The 16,215-nt window shown below is 40.3% G+C and overlaps 1 protein-coding gene across 1 annotated transcript in view; it reads right to left on the bottom strand.

Annotated features, from left to right (window-relative positions):
- LAMA2 (laminin subunit alpha 2) overlaps positions 1-16,215 on the bottom strand; it is a 559,328-nt gene that overhangs the window by 144,775 nt on the left and 398,338 nt on the right. The window contains exons 31-33 of the mRNA XM_006029173.3: positions 15,931-16,055; positions 9,172-9,258; positions 8,069-8,262 (exon numbers count right to left, since the gene is read on the bottom strand). Of these exons, the coding sequence (XP_006029235.2) occupies positions 8,069-8,262; positions 9,172-9,258; positions 15,931-16,055 (406 nt within the window). The remainder of the gene's footprint in view (positions 1-8,068; positions 8,263-9,171; positions 9,259-15,930; positions 16,056-16,215) is intronic.

The raw sequence follows: 16,215 nt of genomic DNA, 5'->3' as shown, positions 1-16,215 counted from the left end.
GAATATTGTCAGTGAATTCAACGGAGCCAGGATTTCATCCATGACCTGTCTCTGAAACCTGGTGAAATTTAGGTTCAGATCTGGACCAGGTTCATTTCTGCTCTGCATTATTTGTAATCCCCTGTTTACTGTCCTTGACCAACACACAGCAGCTAGCAGACTCACAGATGTAAAGGTTCCGGGCCTGGCATCAGGGTATGCTTGTTAAAGGACCCTTGATAGTTTTCTTTTTTCATTGGTAGAATGCAGGTTTGTTGACTACATGGCATCGTTCATCTCTTTTATCATGGTCATAGTAAATTAACAAATATTCTATATGTGTAAATATATTTTCTATCTTCTCTGTCACACAATAATTATTTCTATCCTTTCTTATTAGTCAGAGAGCAGAAGTCAAAGTGCCTCCTTTTCATTTATGTCCTGTTTGTATGCAGGCACCATGTTGGCAATATCTCTCTAAGGAAAAGGTTTGCTGTTTAAGTGTTACAGCAAAACTCAAAGTACTATAGGCTAATTTTTTTTAGAGGCAAGGCCCTAAAAGTTCTCAGTAGGTGAATTATTATTTCATTATGAATTATACATGTTACAGTAAAGCCTGGAGGCTCTACTGAGAAAAGGAACCAATCATGTTTGTGCCAGCCACTGTATTAGCATACGGGAAAAGAATCAGGAAAGGACTCAAATTGGCTAATTAAGCACATAAATAGGACTTAGGCAAAGTTTATGCATCTAAGTTCCAAAAAACAATTCAAATTGTCCCTGTGGTAGTAGCCACAAAACTTACTAAGCACTGAGGTGCACATTAGGTGCCTCTATTTTGGACTGAATGGGTGCATCCACATGAGCAGGGGCATGCGTTTACAGCAGCATAAACAGTAGCAGCACAAATTTGTGCTACTACTTTATGCTGCAGTGCATGCCCTTGCTCATGTGTACACAACCTAGGCACCTAAACCTGACTGCTCTTAAATTCCTTCAAAGTCTGTTCAATGACTGTAAAGATCCAAGGTGCCTAAACTGGTCAGACTGAACTGTACCCTGGAACACTTGGAAGTTGCAATGCCTAAGTGTAAGTGCCTATAGAAACATTTTGAATTATGTCCACAGTCACCATCCTGAAAAGCTTACAGTCTAAGACCACAGTCATGGAAAGCTTATCCACATACTTAACTTTATGCTTTCTGAGCAGTTCAATTTAAGTACCATATTTAAGTGATTCTAAGATGATCTCCCATCCATTTAACATTGGGTTAGCCCCTTGTCTTAAAATCAAGTAGGAAGGCAGTGGCAAGGACAGACAGCTGCTATGGCTTGGGCACCAGTCCCTACCTGGAGCTGGGGTTGTAGCCACAGCTTCAGCTGCTATAGGAGAGAGTAGAGACTTGGAGGGGGGGCAACGCTGTGGGGAGGCAGGCAGGGGGCAGAGGTGGCAGGGAGGCAGACACAAGCACCTGCTCCCCCACTACCTGCAGCATTCATACGGCGGGGGGGGTGTTAAAGATGACCCTCCAAAACAAATTTATAAATTTTCCATGTATAGAATCGAATTATCAGAGGGCTGTCTTAAATTCAGGGTCATGTTAGATCTGAGTAAATATGGCAGTTACACAGTGTATAAAAATGTACATGTGCAAGGTTTTGCAAGAATTGGGGCTAATTTAAGACAGGATCAACACACTACAGATGTGACAGAAATCCCACTGAGAAGAACGGTTGTCTTCCCATTGTCTTCAGTCAGCTTAGGCTCAAGCTCTTTGGGAATGAAGGAAAGAACAAAAAAAAAGCTGTCACTGACAGGAAGTCTGGGTGATATGCCTTGGTTATATGCACAGTATTAAGTGCCTGATAGCTTAAACTTTTAATCTTCCATAATTGTTTGAAAAAATTAAATATTAAGGGCCTCGATCATTTGCTGTGCCCTAAATGTACTATTGGGCGATGGGGAAGCATTGCTGTAGAGATTATATCCATGTGCAAAGTTACCTGTGTGTACTAAGGTCCATTTTAAGGCATGATCAGATCTAATTTGTGATCCCAACAATCACACACCTTACCAAGCACATGTGCACAGCAGGATGTCTGATTTTGGGATCAGGCATTAGATTCCAGTCATGCCTTTCTTGCCAGATCCTGATCCCAGCCCCTGCATCAGAAAATTAAAGCCTGGGTGCCCACAATAAGCTATTAGTTGGGGATGGGGACCAAACTGGGATTTAGAACCAGACATAGTCCAGTCCTCAGCTCTGGCAACAATCAGCTGATTATCAAAACACCAGCTCAGGGGCACAAGCAGTCTTTACAGGTCCCAGTGTACCGGGACCCTGGGATTGGACTGCTGGAGCTCAATCCCAGGATTCCCATGCATGGGGATGAGTAAAAACCCTGTTTGCTGACCAGCAGGGGAGCATACCGGGTTTTTACAGGTCCTGGGGTCCAGGGAGTGGTTCTTTTCTCAGCCCAACCAGGTAGGGGACAGCTGTGGGCTGCTCCATGCTGGATCCTGATACTCAGCTGAATGGGCCAGCCAGAACTGGCCACATGTTCAACTTAAGGCATGATACAAAATAGCCACAAAGTTGTTACACATTATATGTCAAATAACTTTGTGGCTCAGTTATTCAAGGCACAATTAACCTTCTAATCATATCTTAAATGTAACATGTATCAGAGCCCTTAGGATTGGAGCTATAACTTTTTAACCCTTACAGAGTTGTGCATATTTAGGAAATATGGCAACCATAATTAAAAAGTCAACTCTTGCCTGCAGTACCAATGGCACAATATCCAGCTATCACCTCTAATGTCTGCTACAAGTAGAATATTGATACTGGGTCAAATGTTGGTCAACAATTACTTTTATAACAGCATTTAAATATTTTTCTCATTTAATGCTATGGGGGTGCACAGACAGAATAACTGATTATAAATTAAAATTCACAACTGTGCAAAATTAAGAAAATTGGGGGTAAATTGTTCATATTTGAAATTAAACAATTTGTCCCAGCATCATTAAAAATAAGCTCTCACCTGCTACTAATTTTCTTATTGCCTAAGAAGGCTATTGTTTTTTTGAACAAAGAAGGGAAAATGAGTTATAATAAATGGATTCCATGAGAACACAAGCTGCAATGGGTATGTATATTAATCAGCTAGGAGCCCTTCATCAACATGCCACTCTGAAAATGCAAGCTCATTTAGTTCATAAGTTATTTCCCTAGGTCATTCAGACTACTGTCTTTTTCATAGGATTCTATTTTTGGCCATGTTTTTACCACCCTGTCCTAACTGCACATCAGAGTAAACCTAACATTATTCTGATGAGGTTACTGGGGAAGCTGATTTTGGAACAGCTATCCATCTGTAGTTATTGTTCTATTCCAATGAAAGTGTAACTAACTTGTTCCCATTGTACAATAGTTGTTTAAAGCAATCTGTCACTATGTACAATGTAACTGTCATGAAACAACGCTGAAAAAGGTTATCTCCTAAACAGTAGCAAAAATAATGTCATAATTTTTTTAAAAAGAAGTAACAACTGTTAGGTATGACAAACTAGTATTGTACAAATTAGATTATATTTTTAATGCAATTATTTAGATGCAAGTGCACACTTCTCTTTGGTATTTTTCTGCCTTTTCTCTGCAAGTTTTTCACCATTAAGCTATTTAGTATAAAGAAACATTAACATATAAATGTTACATTTGAATAATAATACATTGTAATAGGTTGGCTAAAAAGTCATCTTTAATAGGATTTCAGTGTGTATTCCTTAACTTTTATGTCCTGTTTTTAAATATAGTGTTGCCCTTTAAAGAACATTTCCAAAGAATTCATTAGGAGAAATTATTTGGTGCTGAACACAACCATCCAAAATCTATATTAATTTCTGATCATATTAAATATGATCTACCAAAATGTTAATAGCTTGAGCAGACAGTTACGTTAAATGTATAATAATACAACTATATCTACTACCTACATGCATCCATTTGTGTATATTTGCCTTAAAGTAGGCCACTTTTGACTACCTAAGCTGTAACATAAGCAGTCAGATCCTCAGTTGCAAAGTTTAACTTTGCACCACCAAGGGCTCTGGGTGGGGGAGAAAACGTGTCAGGGCTTCTCTAAGTGACATCCACTTTCAGTAGCTCTTGATGGGACCTTTGACCGCTAATGATCATCAGTACATCATAAGTTCACCAATGGTCTTTAACTCTGACACACTTCATATCACATCCTCTATAATCTATAAGGAGGAGAAAGTGCATACAACCACCTATACTGGCTCCATGCATTTGGGCACATCATAAACCTACTATTTGAACAGAATCAACTGGGGAAATGGGAAGTTGGGAAATGGTCTGCCACATTTAAGTTAAAGGAAAATGTTGGCTCAAGAACAAATGAATATAACCTGGCCATAAGTAAATCTAGGTTGGAAGCTGGAGAAAAGATTTTAGCCATCATGGCAGAGAAACTGTGCAAGAGCTTCCCAATAAGAGATGCAGTGGCAAAAAAAGCAAAACAAAATGAAGCAAAACTAACTCACTTTAAGAGAGAGCTTGAAGAAATTATGTGGGGTAAAGGGAGTTATGGAAGGGATTACGTGGTGTGCTTGTCTGAACAGCAGAGGACTAGGCTTGATAATGTGAAAAAGACCCTCTCAGTCCTATCTTCCAATACTAAAATACGTAAGTCTAACTCTGGTTCTCAGTAGGAACAGGAAAATGAAACGTGTGTAGGTAGAAATAAAAATATAACTCTGAAGTTCAAATTGATGATCTAATAATTTAAAATAGTTCTAGTTTTTGCTCACAATTTTCCCCACCTAAATACAACAAGGACAGGCACCTAAGGCTAGGTACAGACATTTGAAAAGCCTGAGGAGGAACAGATCCAAGTTATGTGGTTTACTCTAAGAACCCTAGGCCCTTTGGTGGGGAGGACACACAGGTGGCCTGAACTGGCCAAGGCCAACAGGTTGGGGGCACTCCTGCATGACTCCCAGCATGCCTTTGGGCTGCCAGAAACTGCTGAACACAGCCAAATGCCCAGGCCACCCATGATGACTGGCTGACAGGCACAAGCAATCATGCCCCCAAACCCCTGCCACATCATCTGTTAGCCACAGGCATCTCTCAGCTGCAGGTAGCCAGCAGAGGGAGGCATGTTTGCCTTGCAGCACAGTTAGGCTCTGGTCTCCTGGGGCTACCCTCACTCATGCAGGTATGGGGGTCTCTGGGTTTTGTCCAGGGTGGGGACACAAGGATCCACCCCAAGCAGGACAGAGGTGGGGGTGGGAGCATGGGTTAATGCTGGTGCCACTCACTCATTCTGTCATCATTCATCCTGCCTCCATTAGTATGGAGCTTGTATGTGTGAATGGGATTTTGGCTTTTGTAAATCATGCTATTTACACACAGAAGTGATAGTGCTTATCACCCGGGTGGCAGAACAGGCCCATGGACTGGGCCCATACCATTCATCTGGCCCAAAAATGGGATTAGGAGGGCACCGCTTGTATATGATAATATAAAGTACAGAGCAACACAGAATCAGGCCCTAAAGCTATATGAAAGAGATCTACTATATTAGCTTTTTCTTTGTGCTTTTATAATACACTATAAGATAGTTACTGAATAGTAATAATGGTAATAATACTTTTCATTTATATAACATCCACATTCAGCATCTGGGAGCATCACATGTAAACATTCACTGCCCTTGGGAGCAGAGTGGTCAGACTGATGTAACTCGGGGTGGAGGCAGGTGTGACATGGAGAGGACTGGCAAGTCTGGGGAGTGGGTTGGCGGGTCCATGGAGGGAGTCAGGGGACTAAAATAGCATGGTCAGGGTTGGGAGGATGGAAACAGCATAGCCGCAGGGCTGAGGTGAACAGCTGGCTTTCCCAACCCCAGGACTATGCTGCGAACATGTACAGGCATTCATCATGAGATCAGGTTAACTCCGATCTTTCTCAGTCTAAATTAGTGCACCTCCTGTAATACACTAACTTAAAATAGGTGCACCAGTTTTTGACTAAATTAAACCTTCTGATTGGGCATTGCCTGCATGTCTAGTCATTTATATCAACCAAACTCTGATTATGTTGATCTAAATTAAAAACATTAGGAGCTGCCATTTACTGGGTCAGTCCAGAGGTCCATCTTACCCAGTATCCTGTGTCACACAGTGGCAAAGAGTGGATACTGAAAGGGAGAGTGAACAAGGTATGACCAGGGCTTTTTCTACTGCTCCTCTCTCACTTGCAGCCTCCAGCATTAAAGTCTAGGAAGATCTGATTCAGAGGCAGTACCCCTTACTCCCATCCTCAAAGAATCTGGCCAATCCCTTTCTGAATCTGGCTAAACTGTCAGTTTTCACAGCATCTGGTGGCAATGACTTCTACACTTTAAACACATACTGTATGAAAAACAACTTCCTTCTGTTAGTTTTAAACTTACTACCTACTACTAGTCTCATTTTGTGACCCCTGTTTCTTGTATTGCGAGAGATAGTAAATAATTAATCCCTATTTACTTTTTCAGTGTCATTTAGTATTTTGTAAACCCTTATCATGTCCCCTCTCAAGCATCTCTTCTAAACTGAATAGGCCTAGCCTCTTTAGTGTTTCCTCATATGGATGTCTGTCCCTATATACCACTAATCATCCTTGTTGCTCTTTTCTGTACCTTTTCTAATTCTTCTATATTCTCTCTGAGGTGTGGGGACAGAACTGAGCACAGTATTTAAGGTGTGGACACTTTATACATCTTTTATATGGATTTATAAAGGGGCCTAATGATAGTTTCTATGTGTTTACAATTCTTTTCTTAATAATCCCTAATATTTTGTTTGCCTTCTTGACAGCTGCTGAGCACTAAGCTGATGTTTTTAGTGTTAATGCATACATCACTGAGACTTAAACTCAGTAAGGTATAACAAGTACTATTAGGATTTTACCCAATGTGAAAAATACATGTTATTAATATGGTGCCTCTCTGCCTTGATGTTATATATGATTCACTTAGAAAAAGAAAAATAACAACATGAAAAAGCTCCAATTAAAATCTTACAACAAAATTAAGATCAGATAAAACATTAAAACTAGTTCATTCTGCCCTGCCAATCTATCCGAACATGCACAGGATAAAAATATATAATATACTAAGGGCTTATTGGATCCCTATCTGTATTCTATTTTAAAAGGAACAATAATGTGAAAGCCTGGAGGGAAAGAAAGATCACAATTAAATTAGTTCCTACTCAGTTTTTTGGAATAAATTGCCTTATTTCACTTCAGGATTGACTAAGTGTCCAAGAATACGTTTTGCAACCTTATTTTTTGTGTGCTTTTGATAAGACATAAGAGTACAATATCACAGGAAATGAGATTGTGGGCTCAGAACAAACACAATATCCAATTTCACGGAAACCAAATTCCAAACAATAATAAAAAAGAAGACAATCTGAACATATAAAAACTGAAGGCAAGGGCAAAGGTACCAGTACTGTAAAATTTAACTCAGTGTTCTAAGGCTGTATTGGCTATTAGTTTTATGTTTTAAACAAAAGACTTTTTTTGTTTGTTTGTGAACATATACTGTCATTCCTTCTATCTGGCTTTCAAAAGGAGGTTGTGAACTAGCATGACCAAATAAGCCTTGGTGAAAACTTTTCAGAGTTTGTGTGTGACTCATGGTACAAAACTGTGGAACCACTGATTAAAAATTTAGGAGGATACTAAAAAATTCAATAAACTCAAATCTTTATCTGTCAAAGTAGCAATGCCAACCTTTGGCAAAACTGCAAACTTTAACAAAAAGAAGTCCTTCAGAGCTTTCTTGTAAACTGTGTATTAAATTTTGCTGAGGATTTTCCCAGCAGCTCAAGGCTTTTGAGAACAGGAAAGCAGATTGCCAGGGAAAATCAGAATACTGATGGGTATTTTCAGGGAAGAGGGGGTTAAAAAAGAATACCAAACCAACTATAGGTACAACAAGATTCACTGAATGGCATGCAACTAGAACCACCACCAAACCCCCAAAGTAATGCTAGTGTACATACAAACACACTTCATGCCATCACGCACATGCCGATGCTTGCAGCCTGAACAGGTCCACCCTGTGGATCCAGGTTTGCAAGTGCACTGTCCGGTGACCGGATCACAGGGGATAGGCAGTGAACCGTATGGATCACACTCACATTCTTGGCAGGATCCTCCTGGAGTTTTGGGGTCACCAGCATACCCAGAAGAACATCTAGACATTAAGCATATGAACCCAGAGTTGGTCTATTGAGATGCATATTGTGTTATAATTCCCTCTAACTGGCTAGCCTGTGATCAAGTTGAATCTTCCCAAAACATGTCATTTTTTAATATCTGGGTACTCTTTGAGTAAATACACAAACATAGGGGAGAAATTTGGCAACCAAATTGACAAAATAATTATAGGCACCATACTGTAATTAATATGCAGGTGTGGCTCAGGACTGCGGGAATGGGCAAAAGTGAAGCCAGTGTCCTATAAGTTTTTAAAACCTCACTACAGAATGACTTGAAAGTTATCCCATTATCTGCCTCTTATCTCAAGACCATAAAATTCTTTCTGAGTAGTTTCCTGGCCACATAGTTAAAAGTGACATTTATATTAATAAACACCTGTTAATTGTGCTCAACTTATTCATATTGTATATGCAGCTACATGTTGTTATACATGGGAAAACTACATTCTCTTTAGTTTATTAAAGTTTAACTGTAAATGTCTTCCTTGTAGTCAATATACAGAAGGATATAATAATAATCAATATGAGAATCTGAAAATAATGCTAGACATTGAGGCAAACTATATTGACAATATATAATTTTACATAATATAACAATTTCATTTGAATTTGAGGGTACAATGAAATGAATGAAGAATTTAAAAAAAACATTTAAAAGACTATACTGTAATGCTAATGAGTTTATCTATTGTAAATTTCAAATGGAAATTTGTAAATACTTGTTACATCCAGATTCTGAACCATAAACAGAAGAGGAAATACTTTGTCAAAAGAAGCATATTTAGTGACTAACATGTTTTCATTAAGATTCTTTTTTTTTTTTCCTCTCACACGGCCTCCTTTTTCATTCTCTCTCCCTTGCCAGCCCACTCACTCAGTCCTACCTTTCACAATATTGGCCTTCATAGCCATGTGGACAAGCAGTGCACCGATAATCATAGTGTCCTTCCACAATACAAGAGGGGCTGAAACTACAATAGAAAAAGAAACATAATATTAATATATAGACATGTAACTTTAGTTTGCCTATAGAAGAAACACTAACGAATGCTGCATACACACATTCAAATGATTTGAGAGAATTCTCCTGGGTGTGATTTCCTGGTGAAAAACACTTACCTGGAGATCCCCAAACAGATACTTAAATGCTAACCATGGGTGACTGGTGCCTCCTGAGTCAGTGGGGGCACTGATTGTGCCAACTGGGGCGGGGGTCCCCCTGTGGCAGATAGTGCTGATGGGGGAGGTCCCACAGCCAATCATGCTGACCTGAAGTGGCAGCAATGCACCACTGGCACTTCCGGGGGGGAGGGGGGCATGATCAGCCGTGGGGGAACTGCAGGGATTGCTTTGCCTGGTGCCTCCACTCCCCAGCTGGCACTCTCGGGGGGGAGCATCAGAGCTTTTGCCTGCCCCCCTGCCCAGGAATGCTGGCTGTCAGGGGATGCACCAATACTCTCAGGGGGTGCACATGCATCATCACTGATGCTAGCAGAAGAGAAGAGACCTTGCAGTGCTGATGCTATGCAGACTGAGGGCCTCTGCATATATACCTCAGCATGTTCTGCAGGATCCCTTAGTCTGCCTGGAGACGGATAGCAGCAGGGCACAGACTGCTCAGAGTCAGCCTGTGTCTTCTCACAGCACAATGTGGGAATTGTGAAAGGGGTTTTTTTGCTGGAGGAGTACAGTACAGCTTAAATAACGAATTCTCTCTCAGTGGTTGGGGGGAAGCAAAGTACCCTGGCGTGCTGAAGGACTGTGCGGTGGCTTGTCTCAGAACGGAAAGTATATAGACATTCACTCTCCCAGCAAAAATTCTCCCAGAAGTGATTTAACCCTGGTTGTTTCTGGGTTATTTCTGTTCTGGAGCAGCCATTTTTGCTCTAGGAAAAAATCCTGAACATCTGTACAGTAGTGGCTTCTACTGGGGGATCAGTGACTTTCCCAACAGAAACTGAATGCCTTTACATGACAAAAGTCTGTTCTTCAATAATAACACCAGATATTCTTATCTACCTGCATACCTCCACTGAAACGCTCCTCTCCAGTGATAAGATTTCTACAGATCACTTTTATGGAGCTTAAGACACAAGCTGGGAAAAGTTTCTCATTTCACCCAAAACAGTGTATTTTCCGACTCTCCATGTTTACCTATTTTTTAGGTTCTCTGTCCCATATTTTGTACTGTAGTACCTCTGACACCTAATAGATAGATTCAAACCTGCCCAAGTGTTTGCTATTATTAGTTATTTCTACTACCTTGGCCCAGAACCTTACTGTGCCAGGTCCCATACAAATAAATCAAAAACATATAGTTCTTGCCCCTAAACAATTTATAAAGGGTAAGTGGATACAGAAAGTCAGGCAAGTACAAGAAAATTATGAAAATACAGTTCAGCATGCTAGGAAGAAGTTTCAATATATCAGAAACACATTTTATTTTAGTTATTTTTTGTAGGCATCATGGAAAGGAAGAACTTTAAGGAAGGCTTGAAAGGAGGTAACTTTTGGAGGTTCCTAGCCAGCTGCTGCCAAGCCTGAGAGGCAATGTGAAGGAGCTTGTTTTAAAAATTTAACAAGGAGAATATGGAGAATGGCATCACTTCTCCACTAGAGAAGGGTGTCAACTTTTTTATAGTGAATGAGAGAAGTTATATCAGGTAGGGATAGTATTGAAAGCATAGTGAAGAATAACATGGTCAAAGCAGTGAGCTAGGAAAATTATATTTGTATACTGATATGCCTGGATATGATCAAGGGTTTAGGTTTGATGAGACCAAAGAAAAGGATATCATGATAATTGAAACTCAAGGTGATAAAACCCTGGATAAGAGTTTTAGCTAAGGATAGGAAAGGCCACATTAGAGATGTTGAAGTTAAACCTTGCTGATTCTTTCTGCATTGCCTAGATATGACCTGAAGATAATGCCCTGGTTACAGACTTGAAGAGCAGGCAGGACAGTGCTCTTGGCTACAGTAACTGAGAAAGGGGGTAATGGTCAGAGTGTGAATGGGAAAGATTGATAGTTTTGTTTTAGTTATGTTCACCTTGAGCTGAAAGACTGCCACAAATAAATGCCAGAGGAGGCGGCTGAGATATTAGTGCAGATGCAGGGGAAATGGGTCTGTTATAGAGAGGTAGGCCTGTGAGTCAAATGCATGGAGAAAGGAGTTGAATTTGAGACTGCAAATAAGATTACCCAGAGATAATGGGGAATGGGAAAAGACAAGGGCACCATCAACAGAACCTGTTGAACTACCAAAAAGTTTTCTTAAAGGTGGATGAGAAAATGATAGAGGAAGAGAACAAGAGGATCAAATTTCAGAAACCAAGTGAGGACAAGATATCAGAAGAGAATCATGTTCAGTGGTGTCAGAGGCGGGTGACAGGCTCAGAGAAAAAGGAAATGGAATATAGTTCTGCACTTGGCTAGAAAGAAATCAAACTGGTCAAAGCATGTATGTAAATCTCAACTTCTTGGTCTGGCCTTCAAAGAAATAAATAGCTTGAGTACTAGACTAACTAAAATATTTTCATTTTAGCTCAGTCACTAAATGTTTTACACACAGAAGATAAGTTCTGTTCCTCCAGCCAGTAACTATGTCATATGCCTTTGAAAAATGAGTACTATAGCAAGCTGTTGGAATCCTTGTAATTTGGGTTCCTGTACTCACATAAATAAATAAATAAATAAATGGAGGAAAAGTGCAGCAAAGTGTCAAAATGGTGCAATGCTACAAAATTTATTCATTCAACACTTTGTGCAGGGATTTCACAAAGGGATTGCCAAACCAGATTACTGCTGAAAAAGCACTGAGGTGGCTTTAGTTGGGGCGAGTACTCTCCCTTGGTACAATGCCGTCAGCATCCTACTCTAACGTGCTTATAATGCATTAAATCAATAGTGCTTGAATGAGTAATAAAATTACACCTGTGCAAAAAATGTAAACAAATTGATCTACTTACAAACTCATTATCCAACACATTTTCGAGTCTGTAAAAATGGATCCACAAACCCATAAGCAACTCATTCTCTACATTTTTTCAGCTCATCACATTTGAAGCTGAATGCTGAGTACACAGAAATAAGAAAACATCCTTTACAACTTAGTTGGAGTCTTGTAAAACTTAAAAAATGAAAACAATACAATTATATCCCATTGCTTCAAAAATATTATTGTTAATCTAAGTTCTGCAAAGTGGCCGAATTACTTGCCTATCTGTATTGCATGTATCAGTCAATAGTTTTATTACTATCTGCCTTTCATAGAGTCTCTGAATCTATTTTTTTTCTTATTGTCATCCCCAAGAGCTTTGGCGCAGCTCCACAAAAGGACTCAAGCACCCCAAGGATAATTTAGGCAGAATTGAGATTGCATCAGTCTAGATGTGCTGTCTTCAAAAACCTTGGCTACCTTAATGGTCCTCAAGTTTTGGGTGCACTAAGCTTTTGTTAGTGAAGTTTCTTAGGCACCAGGGCTAAGTACAGACAGTCAGAAAGCCTGAGGCTGAATCAATTAAATCTGTGCAGGTTAGTTTAAGCTGCATAGATTGAACCAATTGGCAAGTGAACAGACATTCACTTTTGATTTTAGAAATGTAGCCACATTCCTGCAGGAGTCCAGGCCAGAAGCCAAGGGGCACTAGAGCATGCTTCCCTGTTTGGCTGGAGCAGACAGCTTGGGCCAAGGTTAGTCCACCCACCCTGCAAGGGGAGAGGGTTTGTGGGGGAGGCACAAAGTGCCTTGGGATGCTGGGGGACTATGAGTTAACTTGAATCTAGAGGGGATCTGAGACATAAGTTCAGTTAACTGATTTAACCTAAATCAGTTAAATCTGATGCTACATCCATCTAAGTTTACCTTAAACTGGTTTCAGCCATTTTGTAAGTGGTTTATGTGTACTGAACTTCTGTTATGTTATAGATTTGAACCTGTTTCCAATCACTTATACTGGTCCATGTGTAATTTCTGTCCTTAGCCCACAAGTTCTATATATGCCATTATTTTGGCAGCTCAATGCCTCTCCCATGCTAAAGCATGACAGGGATCCTCAAATAAGATGACTGTCTCCCCTGAGGGGTTCAATCCAGTAGGCTTGCTCAGAACATGCTCATGAACAAAACACTTTGTCTATGTCCACTTGCACTTAAATACATACCTCTAAGGCTAGGGACATTACACATAAGTGATCATAAACTGATTTAAACCTGTAACAGAACAGATGTTCAGTGTACATAAACTAGTTTGAGAATGGATGAAACCAGTTTGAGATAAACCTTGCTGAATGTAGTATTAGACTTAACTGATTTGGCTCAAACTGGTTTATGCAATGTCTGTCCCAGACCCTTTGCTGGTTTAAAATAAACCAGACACCCCCAGCATCCCAGTATGCTCTCTGGGCTGGGTGGGGCTCTCTGCTCCAGAAGCAGGGCTAGCCCCTCGTGGCTGCAGCTCCAGAGATTTGCAGGCTGCTCTCCCCCTCCCCTGCTAAGCAGGAATTCCCCCCTCCCCTTTGCCTTGCAGAGAGGTGTCTTTGTATTAGCTAGCAGACCTCATTTTGGTTATGGTCCGTACTGAATCAACAGGTAGAATTAACAGGCAGAATCAACAGATAGCTGGTAATGTCCCTGTGTTGTTTTCTTAATGGGGTGATAAACACTGGTATCAATTCTCTGCTGGGCTAATCAGAGCATCCTGCCCGGGCCTGACAATGGCCCACCTCAGCTCAGTGTGGTGGAAGAAATGGAGGGCTGCTCTAGCACCCTCCAGCTTCTAGCCTGAGCCACTGCAGGAATGTGCCTGCATTTCTGGAATGTCTGTCTGGGTTACAAACTGATTTAGTCTAGCCAGGTTAGACTAACCTGTAAAGACTGAATCAATTCAGGCTCAGGCCTTTTAAATGTCTGCACCTAGCCCTTGTGATGATACTGGTGGTGTCCCCTTTTTTACAATAGCATTCAGCAGGGGGGATAGGACATGGGTCTGAGGGGAGAATGCTTAAGGGGTTTCTCACCCATATTTCTCATTGCTTATGCAATTTACAGGTAACAGTAATTTTCCAGGTAAAATACTGAAACAGCTCAGAGCATGGACAGGAGCCTATGTCACTCATCCTACAGGGGAATGCTCTAGTCACCCCTGCTCCCTCATTTTGCCCCAGTCAGTCTTATTTCTATTTTTTGCAGTTATACTACTTCAAGAGGAGACTTGCTGTATCCCAGAGAACCCTGCAGTTGGGCTGTTAGCACGCTGTCCTGAAGGAGGAGAAAGATGTGGGTTTGAATCTCCTTAAACTGAAGAGGGCTTAGGGCTTAGCTCTCTCATGTCCTTGGCTATTATACAGAAGGGCAGCACCACAAGAAAGAAGTGACCTCTGCTCTGTTTTTAAAAGGAATGATATATCCAAGAAAGGGTTTTAGACAGTGAATCCTGATATGACATAAATACTTTCCTGCAACCCAGAGTTGAGTGCCTAAGACATAAATGGCTTATTACTGTATTACAGTTCATGCTGGCAATTAATCTCATTTTGAACCGACTTTCTCATGAATTATATAGACACCTAACAGGGCAGAGATTCCACTCCCAGAGACAGATACCTGAAAGTATAAGGATCATTATGTTTTGTAAAAGAAATACCCTCAGGTCAACAGTTTTACAGTCTTAGTCATTTGTTGCATTTGATGTGCTACTAAGAATTGAAACAGGTAACTTAATTCACCCTTAAATATTTGTTTTGGCTGGTCTAGACTCTGTACTTAAGTGCGCTAAGGATTCTTAACATCACTTTCCTTGGATGAAGATTGACTGAGATATCAGGTACTGAGGTTAGACTTAGAACCTTCCCATCCAAAAATGACCCAAGCTTAAACTATCCTTCATAACAATGGAATGATGAAGGTAAAAGATGCCGTTTTTAAGAGAAGCATAATAACCAATATACTCACTACAACATTCTAATCAGTGACAATGTAGAAAAGTGGCTTTCAAGAAAGCCACATGGCCCCAGATTTCCAAAAGAATGAAAATGTGCTACAAACCTCTTAGATAAGTGGTAAAATATGATTCCTAATGGCATGAAGGGCATCTCAAGTGTTAAGGTATCATTTGAGGGGTACACAAGCATAGGGAACGTGGCAAGCTTTATTAGCATAAGGCAACCAATAAAATTTATACTGCAATAACTGCATTGCTTTAAAATTATTCTATTCTTCACAAATTGCCTAAAACTCATGTAACATTAAATAAGGAATCAATAAATTCCACAGTAGAGGAAGAAAGGCACTGTAATACATTTATACCAACACAATATATGAGCATAAGATTTTTTACAGCTCTCTCGTGGATACATTGTACTTGAGCTCTGCTCTAGCATCACTTGTGAGAATACCTTTTATAACACACATTCATTATCTGTTGAGTATTGCATTTTCCATTCCTTATTAATTTATTCATCACTAATTAGCAAGGGAGCAATTCCTGACTCTTTAAGCAAGATCAATTAGTAAAAGTGAATTGGAAACTTTTTAGCATGACTCTCTATGCTGCACTTCTACTGTGTACAACTGACTGAGGACAGAGTGAGACCAAGGCAATGATATTAATGGGTGGGCAGGCATTTTGTGCCATACACTTACTTGTTACTGGAAATGATCAGAGGACAAGCACAAGGCTGGCAGTCATCTGGAGATCCTTGGACATTGCCATAAAATCCCAGGGCGCACCTTTCACAATGGTCACCAGTAGTGCTGGGATCACAGTTCTACAAAGGAAGTGGTGGGGGAAGAAGTATTATTTGATAATTACAAGAAAGAAGGTAATATTTTGTTCCCACCCTAAGGGATTCAAACATTCTTAGATACAAAGGATGTTTTTCATTGAATGAGCTTTTCATTGTTGCCTCTGATGTGATTCTCATTGGG

The sequence above is a fragment of the Alligator sinensis genome, unplaced genomic scaffold, assembly GCF_000455745.1.
Source record: "Alligator sinensis unplaced genomic scaffold, ASM45574v1 scaffold889_1, whole genome shotgun sequence".
Classification (NCBI taxonomy): domain Eukaryota; kingdom Metazoa; phylum Chordata; order Crocodylia; family Alligatoridae; genus Alligator; species Alligator sinensis.
The sequence above is the reverse complement of the archived record's forward strand: the minus strand, read 5'-3'. Positions and strand labels throughout refer to the sequence as shown.